This window comes from Rhea pennata, chromosome 6 (assembly GCF_028389875.1).
Source record: "Rhea pennata isolate bPtePen1 chromosome 6, bPtePen1.pri, whole genome shotgun sequence".
In the NCBI taxonomy this organism is placed as follows: Eukaryota; Metazoa; Chordata; class Aves; order Rheiformes; family Rheidae; genus Rhea; species Rhea pennata.
Window position 1 is genome coordinate 43,383,140 of NC_084668.1, and position 15,446 is coordinate 43,398,585.

Consider the following 15,446-nt stretch of genomic DNA (forward strand, 5'->3'; position numbering starts at 1 on the left):
AAAGGAAAGAAACAACATTCCAAGGAACAATCTTGACTTGATGTTGAAATCAAAGTCAAGAACAAAGCCTCTTTATCAGAAGTCTGATCATTTAGGTTTATTATGCTGGGTTCAAGGGCAGGCACCAATAAAGACAGCTAAAAACATGTCATTCCCCAATGATACCAGATTTCAGTATAAAAGAGGAGCACGAAATGGCTACTGCAAGGTACACTGATATACTTGGGGAGCACAGTCTCAATGAGAGAAGTCACAAGTTTAGTTTAAATTATTCCCTCCTAACCTCAAACATTCAAAATTGCATTATAGGGCAATTGCAATAAAACTAGCTATGCCCTCCCCCCCCCCCCAAAAAAAAAAAAATCTAAAATCGAGCATCACCCTCTTTCACCCATTCTTTTGCCACATCCAGAAACAGATAACCTCTTTCCAATCCCATCATCAGTCTATGAAGCAAATAACAAAAGAAACTACTCTTCCCTACCTAATATCAGGGCTTGAGAAACCAGCTTGCCTTCCTTGTAGCCAAACTCCTTCCATTCCCATTAGAACAAAATCTTCGTTAGTCTCACCCTGGTTTTCCAGAGGCTTCAACTGGAATTGGATTCAGGACTCTGAGTATAGTATACCTGATAGGGGCCTTACACATACCCTCAACACAACCACCTACCTTTCCTCTTTTCTCTAAGTTTTCAAACTGAATGTCCCCAAAGGCATCAGTAGGAAATTCCTTGGTGTGCTTCTTGTAATTCCATTTCTCACTGTTATTAATTTGAGTGCCCTCTATATGTTGATTTTCAGGGTATCCACATTTACATAAGTTGTCCCTGGAAGAAGAGTGAATGGACACAAAATCCAACAGTGAACCTCTTCACCACATAAAGTAAGTTCTTGTTTCTGTCAGTAACAGATATTTTATTAACAAGAGACAGAAAATATTCACAATTGGTATCATCTTCAAAACAAGTGCAGTGTCTTTCTGTCAAACAATACATTTCCAAGAAGTTTTATTCTGGAACAAAATCTGGAGCTTATGGAATAGTATACCTATGATAGCAGTCACAGCAAGCAGAAATCTGGGAGCAGGGTTACACAAACACATTACAGCCAGCTAAGCAGCAGGTGGAATTACAGTAGTAATTACACATTCTACATGATACTAATTTGCTATGTGACAGAGCAACAGCTAAGAGGAACCAACTCTCTCAGCTGAGACCAGTAAACAACCATAGGACTCCTTCTCCTAACATCTGATTCTGTGATAACTCACATTGAGAAACAGTTGAGTGTATCATGGACAACATTTTGTGCTAGGAGACAAGCTGACATTTCTGAATAAGCTTTTCCTATATGAGCTCTTTCATTATCACAATTCAAGTTAGATCACTAGCATGTTAGTGTGAAACTCCACAATCGAACACAGAAATGAAGTAAAGGTCTAGAACTTTGCATCATAAAACACCAGCAGTGACCTCATCAGCTGCTAACTTGATCGGTGTGTATGTTTTCTTTTCCTTTTGCACTTTTAAACAGATTTTTGCCAGAAGAGCCTTTGTGATAGCATTTATAAGATGCTGCAGGATCCAAACACAAGTAAAAGCAGACAGAGAACAGTCTCTTAAGGTTATGAAAGAACTAGCAGAGAAATGTGGCGCAGCAGACAACAATGAAAGATCAATCTTTGGCACATATTAGAATGCTTCATAAATGATCTAGGTATACAGATTTTAAGAATATCAAGGACCTTCAAGTGACCAACTTGCAACAGTCCCTGTGTTTTTTGCTCATAGAGAAGATTCTGTCCTGCAGCTGCTGCTATCTAATTGCTGTATGAAGGGAAATTGGAGGTTTTACATAGTAAGTACGAACTTGCATACTTAGAGATAAGAACCAGCTCTGTCCTCCACTGGCCCTTTTCCAGAAATCTCATTCTTAATAGCAGAAGAAGGCTCCAAGCAAAACTTTGAGACGAGACAAATTCCCCTTCCTCTATCTCTCTGAGGCCTTTTTCCTCACAGCTTCAGAGGAGAATGAGAATACTGAGGACATAGATTGTTCCCTATCAGAACTTGCGAGCTGCAGTAATTTGATCACTGTATTCTTAGATAAAAAGAAATTAAAGTCCCAGTAATGTTCTGGTCCTTAATTCTATGTCATATTAGCACTTGTGCCTGAATATGGAGCAAAGATAATGTCTTATCTTAAGGAAGATCAGTCTGAACAGAACCTAGTGACTGCATCTCTCTCTCATAAAGGCTTGTGCATGGAATTTCTGTATTTGGGCTTCAAAAGAAATTTTAAACTATACAAACTTCTGATATATACAAAATTGTAATACCTCAATACTAGTGCTGGTAATGCATCCCTAAAAGCATCTATATATCACCACAACTATAATGCAAATATGAAATTTCATATAAAACCTCTCTTTAGCAGAATTACTGGAAGGCACCTACATAAAATTGACATGAAAGTTTTCTGATTTTGACTTCTGATTTTGCATGAAGTTACTTGCAGAATATCTTGAAAATTGATACATTTCCAGTTTTTACATTACTTACAGACAGAGCCTAGAGCTTGGATAAGCACTCTGTGGTGCCTGTCCCACCATCAAACCTCCAGCTCTTCAACAATGGATGTAGAAAATCTCAGCCACATCCAAACAAGCAACAACAATGAAAGCAGTTGTACAATCAGGACTGAGGTGAGGTTGCACTTCCTGATTCAGAATCCTAACCCAAAAGCCTGAGAGAAATATGCCTCCCTCCCCTCTGAAATGGCCTAACAGGTAGAAATACTCTCATTTCCCAGTCTCAAATCCTGCAAAGCAGAAGAATAGTATTTGCTTACATTGACTTGGTGTCTTTTGTAAAGAAAACACATTCTCTCTTCTTAAAGTTTTCTTGAATGAAGTTGACTAAATCCTTGGAAGGAAAAAAAAAAAAGGAAAAGACACTTACTTCTAGTAACTTATAATACAGCACAGGTCTCAGTAACAGCAGAAAGAACTTAAACACCAAGTACAACTAGTGCAATTCCTCAAGTCTCTTTTCTCAAAGACGATGGTGAAGGGCAGCTAGAAAGCACTGGCTAGAGTCTACAGGTCACAAAACACTGCTGAAAATTACAGATAGGAATTCAAAAAAAACCCACATGTGATATCAGTTTTTTGGTTGGGTTTCCTCACCCCCGAAGTCTTGAACAGCAAAACAAATTACTATTGCTTGATTCCCTAAGAATCTGTGGAGAGCCTATTTGGATTTCCGCAGATATAATCCAGAAGAGCTGCACAGAAAACACCCTACTTGAGTTCAGTGGCACGATACAGCAGGCTTAAACTATAGAGCATTGCCAGTTGCATGTGTTATCATGTTTCCAAACAACATGCAGCAATTAAAACTGGCAATTCTTCTCAAAATAGTTGTTAAACCTGGTCTAGGCAGTGCTTAGAACAGTATTGCAAACACCATTTCTTCCCTGGAAGAAGGGAATAAATATCCTCTTAGGCAGAAGAGGATACACACACACACAGAAAAAAAAAAAAAAAAAAAAAAAAAAAAAAGAAGAAGCCTGAGCAACTGAACTCATGCTTCATGTGAGCTTAGTGAAATGCAAAGTGTCTCCAGCTTGTTAACTCATGCTTCATGTGAGCTTAGTGAAATGCAAAGTGTCTCCAGCTTGTTTAACCATTGTCATACTAATTTTTAAATTCCTGAAATTGAACACTACACTAGAACTGCCTTTAGAGTTCAGGGGATGCTTTGGATATTTACAAACCTTTCGGTTCCTTTTCCGGGTTGGTTATAAAGGCGGCCCGTCCACCTGAGTCAAGTCCGGTGAAGCATCATTTGGTGACAAGAACAACGTCTGTGCTCGGATGGAATTTGGAACCGGGGCGTGGTGCAGCTGGTGGTATTTGGGCTGCCCGATCTTAAGCCCCACAGACATGCCTCATCCCAACAGGGTCCCTCCAGCACACAGTCAAGCAGGCATAGACGGGGTATCAGCGATTCCAGAAAAAGAGCAGACTCACTGTCCGTGTGAAGAATTTTTCTCTGCCTTTGAAGCTAAAGGGGTAAGCGGCATGCCTGAACTACTGAGCTAGGTCAGGCAGTAGGCTGCACTACCACTTGGTCCCTGCTGTCTCACACGAGGCCAGGAGACCTCACAGAGCACAGACACTGGCTCGGGGGGGGACCACTGTATAGGTCTCCCGCAGCCATCACTCACTCAACTAGCCGACGGGGCAGGCAAGCAAAGCCGATCCTGCTCCAAGTAGGGGCATGCCGTGTCACGTCCGGTAAGGTCTGGATGACCCGTTCCCCAAGCGGGTCAGAGCCAGGTCGGTGACGGTCGTCGGGACCGCCACCGTGCCCAAATTTTGAAGAATCGCCACTGGGCCAATGGCTTGGAGGGGGGACCGTGAAACCCAATAAGGCCAATTAGGCCCCCCCCTTTACTGCCGAGGATCAACCAATTCTGCGGCAGGGCGGAGGCAACTACGAGTCGCCACCATCACGAACCTGGGACGGCTGTGCACTCGGTTCCCCCAGCAGGGGTATCCGGCGGGACCACGGGGAGGTGGCACAGCCGATTCAAGCCCAGTTAGTTACTAAGAGAGTCATAGGAGTCATAGTTACTCCTGCCAGTATCTCCATCAGGAGATACAAATTTACTTCTAATCTGCCTCAGTAAGCTATGAAAGCAAAGCTTTTCCTCACTTGCTGTTAATACTTGGGTTTGTTTGTTTTTAAATACTGCTTGGATTCACAATCCAAGATCTACAGCAAACACTTGGGATGAAAAGGGAAGACATACAGTTACAGCTTACCATTTTGACAGAAAATTGTTATAGTTAAACAGCACTTAAATGAAGTTATTTCAAGAGAAAAACATCATTCAGAAAGGAGCATAATACCCAAAACAAAGAATATGGAAGAGAACATAATTAGCCAGTAAAAACCACAGTGATGCAGGATCAAAAAGGCAGGGGGTGAGGTGAGAAGTCACCTGCTAAAGACATAAGAACTAGTTATTAGACCTCTTTAAAGTACATCAGAAGCAAGAAAATTGTCAGAGAATTATTGTGATCAGAAAATGATTGAGGACTGAAAGGGTTTTTTAACATAATTGTCTGGCTTTGCCATCAAGTTATGTAAAGAGGTTGGAGTTACTCTTTACTGAGAAAGAGCTGGGGGATTTGTCCCAACCTGAAATAGGAAAACAATTTTAAAACAGAAGTGACTAAGAATGATCAGTAGTTTAAAAGACCAAAAGGGATTAATTCAAGTGCTCTAAGGAAAATAGTTGAATTACCCACTGTTGGGTAGCTCTATTGACTAAATTAGCCCCTATATTGGTGTTTAATATACAAAGGTACTAAACACAGCATTTCAGAAAAAAAGCCAGACAGGGGCTTACAAATCATCACATCCAACTGTATCAAGCAAACCAGTAAAAGTCACCAGCTTCTATATAGCACCACCATATCTTGATTCAAACTTTTTTGAAGGACCTTATAAGCCATCCTATTGGTAGGGACCAAAAGGTTATTAAAGAAAACTTAGTTGCCATAAAGTTGGAGACAAAGTCTTGTTGTGTTTTACCACAGGATGTAATTGGTAGGAGTAAATAATCAGACTGCACAACAAAGGAAAAACACCAGTGGCTCCTATGTAGATCTGTGTCTTTCAGTGTATTTTATAAATGCTGGGAATGTTGGCTCAGTATTCAACAGCTAACAAGCTAAAATAAAGACTAGGCCTTACCAGAAAACAGTAGAGACTGTATTTTGCCACAATGTCAGCTCTCTACAGCAATAAACCTCAATACTTAGTGACCCAGTGAGAACAGACATACTACCACTTTGAAAGAGACAAAAGGGTAATAAAAAAGAAAACAGACATGAGAAAGTTTCACACAAGAATAGATTACAGACTTGGACTCTGCTTTTGTCATGTCTTCCTTCAGTCTTAACTAATCATACATTCATTAATGATTGTTACATGATGAAGAGAGAACAATCTTTAGTTCCCATAGTTCAGAGTTTTGAAAACTGAAAGTTTTCTCCACATAAAAGATAACCCAATCATAGACTTACTACTTTGAACATGGCAGTGGAGCAGACAGCTGGCTCAAAAACACAAACCAAAGAAACCTACAGTCCCATCTTCCACATGAACATCCACCACTGTCTGTTGCAAGACAGGCACAGGGCTAAACAGACTTTTTAGTATATAACAGTATTGTCACATGATCTTATGGCACTCATCCAACTTTTTGATCCAAACGAAAGTCTACCACTCTAGTGAGTAACCACAATGCCAAGTACTGCTTTTTGGTCTAGAATTGTGTTAAGAGTCTTTAGAGTTGCTCCTTCACACTGTAAATAGGTTATTACTCACCAGCTTTCTTACCTTGAAAAGAAGACCAAGTTTGTATAGTAGCGTAAAATCTCATGAGTCCAGCTGGTACAGTTAGAAAAGCTCATGTAAGCTTTTGAAAACATTAAACCCTTCTTCAGATCTTAAACAGATCAAGCTTTCTGAAGACAGACTTTTCTGGCATAAAGCTTGTCAATGTTTTCCAACTATACCAGTTCTGTTAATAAAACACAATTACCTCAATCTACAAGCCTTATCCAGTCGATGTCCTTAGACCTTTACTACTTCAGTGAAGAGCTATTACAGCTTGAAGGGTTGCTGGCTAGATAAACTTTTCCATAAAGGGAAAATTGCCACCAATCTATTAGTCTACTCCTGTTTGTACATGATCTAATTCATTACCACTGTCATCCACTTTCAAGAGAATCCCCAAGATTATCAAGGATGTACCAGATACTCACACTGTCACTGCATGACACATCTATGCTGCGAGACATGCTGGAATAAAGGAGTCTGGAACTCTCAAAATTGCCATTTCTTCGGTGTCTCATGGTGCCCATAGAAACCTGGAAGAGCACAAGAAAGGGGAAAATTAAGAAGGCTCACTACAGTGGTAATTTCATCCACTATACAAAAAACAAGTACAGTTAGCGCTATGGGAGGACAAAGAAAAGTTATTCAAATCCAATGTAAAGAATTATAGAGTTACTTGGCTCCTAAAATGTGACATTAATGTTCAAAGAAAATTTTTTCTCCTATTTCATACTCCACAAATATTCCTCCTTTCCTTCCACCCTATTCCAAAAAGAAACTCCAGTCAACATGCTTTGAGACAGTAATGTACAGTATATGCCATCCTATGCGTGCCTGCCATTGAATCAAATTGCTCACTTTCCTTCCGCATCTCTGATGAGCAAGCAGAGTACTCGTACTATGCAACATTTACATACATAAGAACAGTCCCTAACCCTGTGTATTTACCCATTAAATAGGATTTTGAGAAGAAACATTTAAATTGCGAAAAAAGAACAACAAAACAAAAAGGAGTTTGACCAGCAGTAGCCCAGAACCTTAGAGCAGTTGCAGGACATGAACACAGTTCCCTCATGTCCCTCTCCTCTAACAACAACAGTCAACACCTGCAATCTCAAGGGTAAGTGGATTTAAAATCTATTGGAACTGAGACTTAAAGGAGTCGCTCATTAAGTCAGAATCCATTAAGTTTGGAATTAAACACATTTTAGTTACCTTCTAGACCAGACACCTATACTGGTCTAGCTGCCTATGAAGGAAGACCACTTCATTCAAGCCACATCCTAAAGCACAGAACAAAGATATATTTATGTTAACAGCAAATATCTCAATACCTTTTATGTAATAAAACCCTTAGGAAAAGATCTTTTCCTAAAAGGAAGGTTGGCAGCTAACTAAGGCAACAAGCTCAAATTCCACTCCTCCTTTTCCCCCTCGTCCTGTAACCTGAGCTTGGCTCATACAATATTGCTGTTGAGTTGAAAAAAGCATCCCTCCCAGACACAGGAACACTCATCTAGTAAGTTTGAAACAAAGTTTACTTGGGGGGGGGGGGGGGGGGTCAACATAAAGTAGGAATGGCAAAAGCAGTTGGAAATAGTAGTTGAAAAGACGACTCCAGAGCATAATGTGAGCCACTCCCAAAAGAGGAAAAAAAGGCAAATTTACAAGTGAATGAATTACGCATTTATACTGCGTAATTATTTAAAAAAATATTTTTCAAAACATTTCATGTTGTAAGGAGAAAAAACAACTGACTCATTCAGCGTTGTTTACTGTACTGCACAGTGGTACAAGCCCACAGTGACTTCCCCCTATTTCTTTTGCATATTGGGATCTCAAGCTCTCCCTTTATCTCATATTTCTTGCTGCAGTCTCCAAAGAAGGGCATCTCCTGTCATTAAATTTTTTTAAAATAGCTCCAGTTCCCAGTATTTTCTGCATGACCACTCAGCTCAGCGATAATGACTCCTCTCTGTCCCATAACTACAAATTTTCTACATGAGTTTCACAGGCTCATGGATTACATGAAATGAACTCTGTATAATTACTTAGCTATTTGTCCCCACATGTTCCATAGGTGTTGCACTAAAATCCAACATTAGAGTTACATTTCTACGGTAGTCTCAGAACAAGCCTCCTTTCTTCTATACCCAAGTCATTATGTCCCCTCTTCCTCCAAACTTCTGTCACATCAGTAGCTGACATAACTGGATCTTTGCTACAAGAGTATTGACCAACAACAGAAACATCCCAGTTAAAGATGATTAGAGATGATGATAAAAGTCCTGCCAATCAGAAAAAGCCCTCCGCTCCTTTCTCCTTTTGCCTATAAGAGGAATCATTTGTACACGAGAAAGGAAAAAAAGCCAGAAAAAATGCATTTCATTATATTGCAACCTGAATAATTGACAAACTGCAGATGTTCTCAACTTTAAAAGTTGAAGTGTCATTTATCCTGCATTGATTTGATGCTGTGTGAAAGACAGACAATTGAAAAGGTACTTCTACGTAATTCAGACAAAACTTTTAATTGAATCATTTAGAACCAACACTCATGTAATGCCAATTTTCATCAAAAGCTTGGAAGAACAGGTGTGTGCTATACAGGAACAGTAATGCCATTCTCTAAAAGAACAAGCAAGAACACAGCATTTCAAATTGAGCTTAGAATTTTGTTTTACAGAAATAAGACAGACCCTATTTCAAATGTATGGCTCTCTATAGAAAAAAATAGAAAGTGAATCACGCATCCTGCCCAAAACATAAAAATGGAATAAGTATGGTTAAAAATCTCATTTCAGGCCACCTAGGATGACACTGAGCAACTCTTGCTCACCCTTTGATAGTCATGTAACACCATGAGAAGATGGTTTCCACAAACCACATACTCTGACAACTTGGTTACCTTTCATTCAGACTCCACGTGCATCTAAGGTTTTGAACATCATACTATCTTTCACAAAATTATGCATTTGAGAAAACCCATAGAGCACGACCACAAATGTATTCCCCCCCTCCCCTCCGCAGATTCAGGATTCTCACCTCATGGGAACAACAAGAACAAAATTTCCCTTAAAACCCAATGGTGTATAAGCTCTTCACATCTCTAAGTTCATTAGAAAAGAATTATTCTATGCAGGTAAATTTGTCTCATTATGAAAGTTTACAAACATCCTAGAAAAGGCAAGGGTTCCCTGCTTTAAAATGGTAAGCCAAAGTTGACTTTTCAAAATATGTACTTTGGAGACATTGAATTGAAAAGAAAATATACACTCTTGAGACACTGAATTGAATTGAACATGAAGACAGAGAATTGAGCTTGTCTAAGCCTTCCACAGAACTCTTCTCTGCAGCAAATAAATGTCAGACTAACCACACTTGATTAGGGTTTCATACAACAAATCTGCCTCAGATCAATTTATTTTCTCTTTCAACACTGCAGAAATGTGTTACACTGTTTCTCAAATTAAAGCTATGGAAGGAAGAAAGAGCATGTTCCTGCTTTAAATTTCCCCATTTCCTTTTCATTGCTAACTCTAGCAATCCCAAACTTCAAAGCAAAGATAGAAATCTGGCAAGTTTTGCTCCAGATCAGAAAAGAACTTCACACTGAGCTCATTAAAATGGCTCATACTTCTTAAGAAACACTGAGACAGAAACTGATCTCTGAAGATGCCACTGGGTCTGGTCATGTTCTGCTTCAAATCTCCAGAAGAGAAGTATGGTTTTATTTTTCAGGAACCAAGAGGAAAACAGATAACTTTGGTCATTTCCCTTCATAATCTAAATATAGGAACAGAGTTATTACTCACAACTGGTCTCATTTCAGTTGCTAAAGGATCTAAGTCATACTGATAACTACATATGTGATTAACATGTTGGGAGCAAGGGTGAGCTAAACAATCAGGTCCAAAAAAAAAAAAACAGGCAAAATCACCATTTAAATTCCAGACTCAATCTCTCCAAAGATGAAAGAAGGCCAGAACTTCAAGTTATCATTGTGAATATTCCCTCCAGTCTTTACTAACCCACTCTTCCACCCTTAACCTTTTTGAAAAGGCTTCTCCCTTCAGTGCATAGGATTGATAGTTCTCAAAGGCAGGGCTGCTGCTTGAAACTCCCTTTTACCCTGCGTACAACAGCAGGCAGCATGATATATGTAGAGAGACTGAGTGAGCTGTTATTTTCAGCCTAGAAAAGAAAAAAAAAAAAAAAAAAAAGAAAAAAAAAAAGGAAAGGGTAGATCTTACTGCTCTCTGTAGCTACTTGATGCGAAAGTGCAAACGGGACAAAGCCAGACTCTTCTCAGAGGTGCCCAGGGAAAGGAGGAGAGGGGATGCATACTATCTGCAATGTGGCAAATTCTAATTTGATACAATTTTACCAATTTTTATCATGATGGCTGTCAAAGATGGGAAAAGGGCCTAGAGGCTGGGGAATATCTCCTTCCTTGGAAATACTCTGAGCTGAATGGAAGTGCCCTGTGCAACTTGATCTACCTGGACCAGCTTTGACCTCCAGGAGTCCCTTCCCACCTACACGACATTATCAACAGCTTTGGGAGAATGCAAATGTTTCTGGCTGATACTGGCATTTCTGAAGTACTCATCTTCCTTTAAAATACACTGCCTGACAGATTCATTCTGGAATACCAAAAGGAAACATTCCAATGCGACTACCATTTACAGGTGAGAAACTGAGGCTAACAGATGAAAGTTGACAATGCCAAAGTAGTCTGTTATTAAAGAAATATATGATTTTCATGACCCAGAGCCCCATTATGAGCATAAAATGATAGAAGCTTGCTAAGTACATTTAAATTATCATTTCTGTTAATTGCCATTCCAAGACCATTGCAGCTATCATTTTAAGGCCAGCAGAGCCTCAGTGCTGGGCACCCATGAAGGGATGCCCAAAGAATCACATGAGAATCATTTAAGCACTTGGCTAGCATTGGTCTTTCACTGACAGAGGCCCTCACTGGAGAACGGATCCATAAAAGCCTGGTGATCAAACAGATCCCTGATAAAAGACTGATAGGTCTCATGCTGCATTTCCAAATAGGGGACAAGCTGCAGTAACAAAGCTGACCTTAGTGCTGGCATGATGGCAGGTTTCATTCAGCAGCCCGAAGGTTTCACAATTTCTTCTTCCCTCTTCAGGCAAGACATGAGCTTGGCACGTTGCAAACTTCACACAATGAGAGGATGGAAGAGAAAATGACTGCTTTGCAGCCATGAGCTACATAGATCAAATCCCACTGCCATTTACAATATTGCCAACTCACAGCAACTGAACTATAGCAAGACCTTTTGTTTTTCACACAGGTATCATTGGAAACAGGCTGGGCTCTGAATCCACCACAAAACAGTACAAAACCAGTTCCTCTGAGGTCAAAGCAGAGAAGTGGCTACCAAAGCTCTAGCAGTTCCTCTTCTACAAAGACATGCCTCCAGAGTTTTACCTGGGAGGAATCTGAATGGATAGAGCCACACACCAAGTATTCAGCCTTTGCAAAGTGTTAACATTAGTAACAAAGACAAAAGATAATTGAGAGGGTATTCTGTCCCCCTCCCCATAAAACTCCTTCTTCCTGTCTAAAACATCCAACCACACACACACATACTCCACAGCAAAAACCAAGGAGGTTTTCAGCTACCATTAAACTAAAGTTTTAACTGAATAAGACTGGCAGTTGTGTGTTGGCAGACCTGTTTCCTAAAAGGCCAGTAAGCAAAAACTTTCCATTTGTTATGACTGATGATTGATGTAAAGATGGTTTAAAGGCTAGAATTCATGGTAAGAACTCCAAGGGGAGAAATGCATTTTGGTCTGGATCTATGCAATCTATTTATTGGCAAAGTTTTATTTTCTGATGTGCTTAGTAAGTTTAACAGAAGAGAAGTGACCGTAAACATAAGTACACAAAGAAAAGATTAACTGGAAACAAGTGCATTAAATTATTCCTTCAAAACATTAAATTTCAAGTCTGTCTCACTGCATCTGTATGTAATTGGTAAGAATGAATGTGCTGCAAACAAACTTTAAAAAGTCAGCAAGAGGGCAGAAGAGCTCTTAAAAAAAACTTAAGCAATATTTTAAATTTAAGTTTTGAAGAGGTACATTGCTACCACAGTGTTTAGCTGATATTTATGAAAGGAAACCAAGAACCTCACGAGTGTCAGGAATAACACAAAAAATGTTCATACTTTAAATAATGAATTGAGTGACTTATCTGCATTTAACATTACAGGCAAGTGCTATTCATTTCCCATCATATTTCCAACCCATTAAATATATAGAAAGACATATATAAAGCACAAACTATTGCATTAAAGTATAACCCTCTTAAATAGACACATTTTGAGAGTATTAATCACTGGATAAACACCAGAACAATCCTCTTACACTTAAGACTATTACAACTTCCACTAGTAAGCTATTACACTTGGAGGAGTATATTCAAAGAAAAATCTTCAGTCTGAAAGTGACTGAAGAAAAAAGTAACAAAAAATAACTGGTTTTAAAAAGACTTCAGTTCTTATAACAGGTTTTAAAAAGCTTTCCCAGCTGGAGCCAATTTGCCTGCAGTGAATAAAGCAAAAGCAACTTCCATGCTCAGAAAGATTTCAAATGAATCTATGCCTCTAACCATTATTTCCATCAATGTAATTTTAGTCACTGGTTTAAAGCAAGAGCTTCCTAAAAAAAAAAGATGCCAACTTAGTAGTATAGATACCAGAGTTTCAGGCTATTGAAAGTATATACTTTAATTACAGAAAATACAGAACCTATTCACATACCAGTGTACTCACTGAAATCTTCAGAATATGCCCCAGCAATTCAGCTGAACTCATTACTTAAAGAGGAGGGTTTTGATATACTTCAGCTTGCAAAGCCCCACCTATTTTGATCTGAGTCATACTTTCCTTTTAAGGGAGGATACAAAAGAGGAGATAATGCACAGGAGAAAGCAATGGCAGATTATTCAGCAACTGATAATGAAGAAAGGCATAATTGCGGCAGGATGCAGGAAAAAAAATAATTAACTGTAGTGGGTTACTTAGAAGGGGCTGAAAACAGCAATATTTCCACTCCATTCGCTGACAGTGTATTGTAGGAAAATGATAACAATACTCCAGTTTAATATATGCAATCAGCAGCACTACTAACAAACCTTACGTATAACAAGAAAACATTTATGAGAAACAATAATCAGATTTTAATATCATAGAATCGGTAAGGTTGGAAGGAATCTCCGGAGATCATCTAGTCCAACCTCCCTGCTCAAGCAGGGTCACCTAAACCATGTTAGACGGGGTTGCATTCAGGTGGGCCTTGAAGATCTCCAGAGAAGGAGACTCCACAACCTCTCTGGGAAACCTGTTCCAGTGCTCTGCCACTCTCACAGGAACGAAAGTCCTCCTCATATTCAGGCAGAACTTCCTGTTGTGCCCATTGCCTCTTGTCCTTTGGCATGGGACTACAGAAAAGAGTTTAGCCCCAACCCCTTGACACCCTCCCTTCGGGTACTTACACACATTGATAAGATCCCCCCTCAGTCTTCTGTTCTCCAGGCTAATGAGGCCCAGCTCTCACAGCCGTTCCTCACAGGCAGATGCTCCAGATCTCTGATCATCTTTGTAGCCCTACGCTGGACTTTCTCCAGTAGCTCCATGTCTCTTTTGCACTGGGGAGCCCAGAAATGGATGCAGTACTCAAGATGAGGCCTCACCAGGGCTGAGCAGAGGTGCAGGATCACCTCCCTCGACCTGCTGGCAACAGTCTTCCTAATGCACCCCAGGAGACCATTGGCCTTCCTGGCCACAAGGGCACATTGCTGGTTTGCAGTGAACTTGTCATCCACCAGCACCCTTCTCTTCCTTTTGTTATCAAAAGATAACAAAACATAGTTTTAAAATCATCACCTATGAAACTAACTTATTAAGAGGTTGTTGACACATCAGTGACTACACAGAATTTTACAACTGATATTTTAACCCAACAAAAACTTACTCTGAGCTTCTTTATTTTTCAAATTGCTAGTCTCACTCACCAGTGTCAAGTAATCTGGTTTTCTTGTGCTTTTGATTTAAAACATTTAACTTTGGAGAGAGTCATTTGTACTGTCATGAAATTCACAACTACTACTTGGGTTGTTCCCAGTCCACTCTCCTTGTAGAAAGCTGAGCCAGCCAGTGTGCTGCCAGAAAAGTCTGCTACAACTCTTTAATCAACAACTTTGGATGAATGTCACCACTTCACCAGCTGAAGGACTCCCCCACAATACTAAACTTCACATTGCAGTGGATTAGAGCAAGCAATGAGAAACTGCATCCAGCTAGGGAGGGCAGAAGCGTTCAACACACCAGTAATCCCAGAGCAGCAGAAGGGAAAAATAAAAGCCATACTGCTCAGAAGACCAAGACAAAACAGGTGTGTTTCCTAACTAACGATCTGCCATTGAAAACACAAACCATAAACAAACAAACAAACAGAGGTGTTTTAAGATCTAATTGTTAAAAAAAAAAAAAAAAAAAAAAAAAAAATGCTACTTTCTGGTAACCAGAGATGTTTCTAAACTGTACAAGTTTAGAAACAGTACTGTACTGTACCTTGGCATATACACATCTACATATGCATCAACACATAACATAGCTGATAATTTCCAGTTCCATGACTATGTTGGCATCACCAGTAACAAGACTGGAACACAGATCTATCAGTATTCAAGCTAGATTAAAGTCAGGACAACAATGGGACAGCCACTCATACCAGTTTCTTTCAGATTACAGACTCAACAAGCATGTGTACCTTTCAAATTATTGCCAATATTACCAATATTGCTCTTCAGCAATTACCACAATTAATCATGAATATAGACTTTCACCTCCATGACCAAAGCAGTCCCCTAGACAAAACGGTTTACTCCAAAAGCAGCAAAAATGAGATGTTTATATGAAGATGCACAAAAAAAAAAAAAAAATCTATCACAGAAAAACCTTTGGATTTATTTGACTTTGGCTC

At 39.5% G+C, this 15,446-nt stretch overlaps 1 protein-coding gene across 1 annotated transcript in view; it reads right to left on the reverse strand.

Moving 5' to 3' along the window:
• The window catches only part of TRPM8 (transient receptor potential cation channel subfamily M member 8), a gene marked incomplete at its 5' end in the record, with an annotated part of 60,734 nt that extends 45,682 nt beyond the window's left edge, over positions 1–15,052 (reverse strand). Inside the window, 4 exon segments of the mRNA XM_062578486.1 lie at positions 671–827; positions 2,851–2,924; positions 6,845–6,949; positions 15,035–15,052. Of these exon segments, the coding sequence (XP_062434470.1) occupies positions 671–827; positions 2,851–2,924; positions 6,845–6,949; positions 15,035–15,052 (354 nt within the window).
• Between the last annotated feature and the right edge of the window lie 394 nt (positions 15,053–15,446).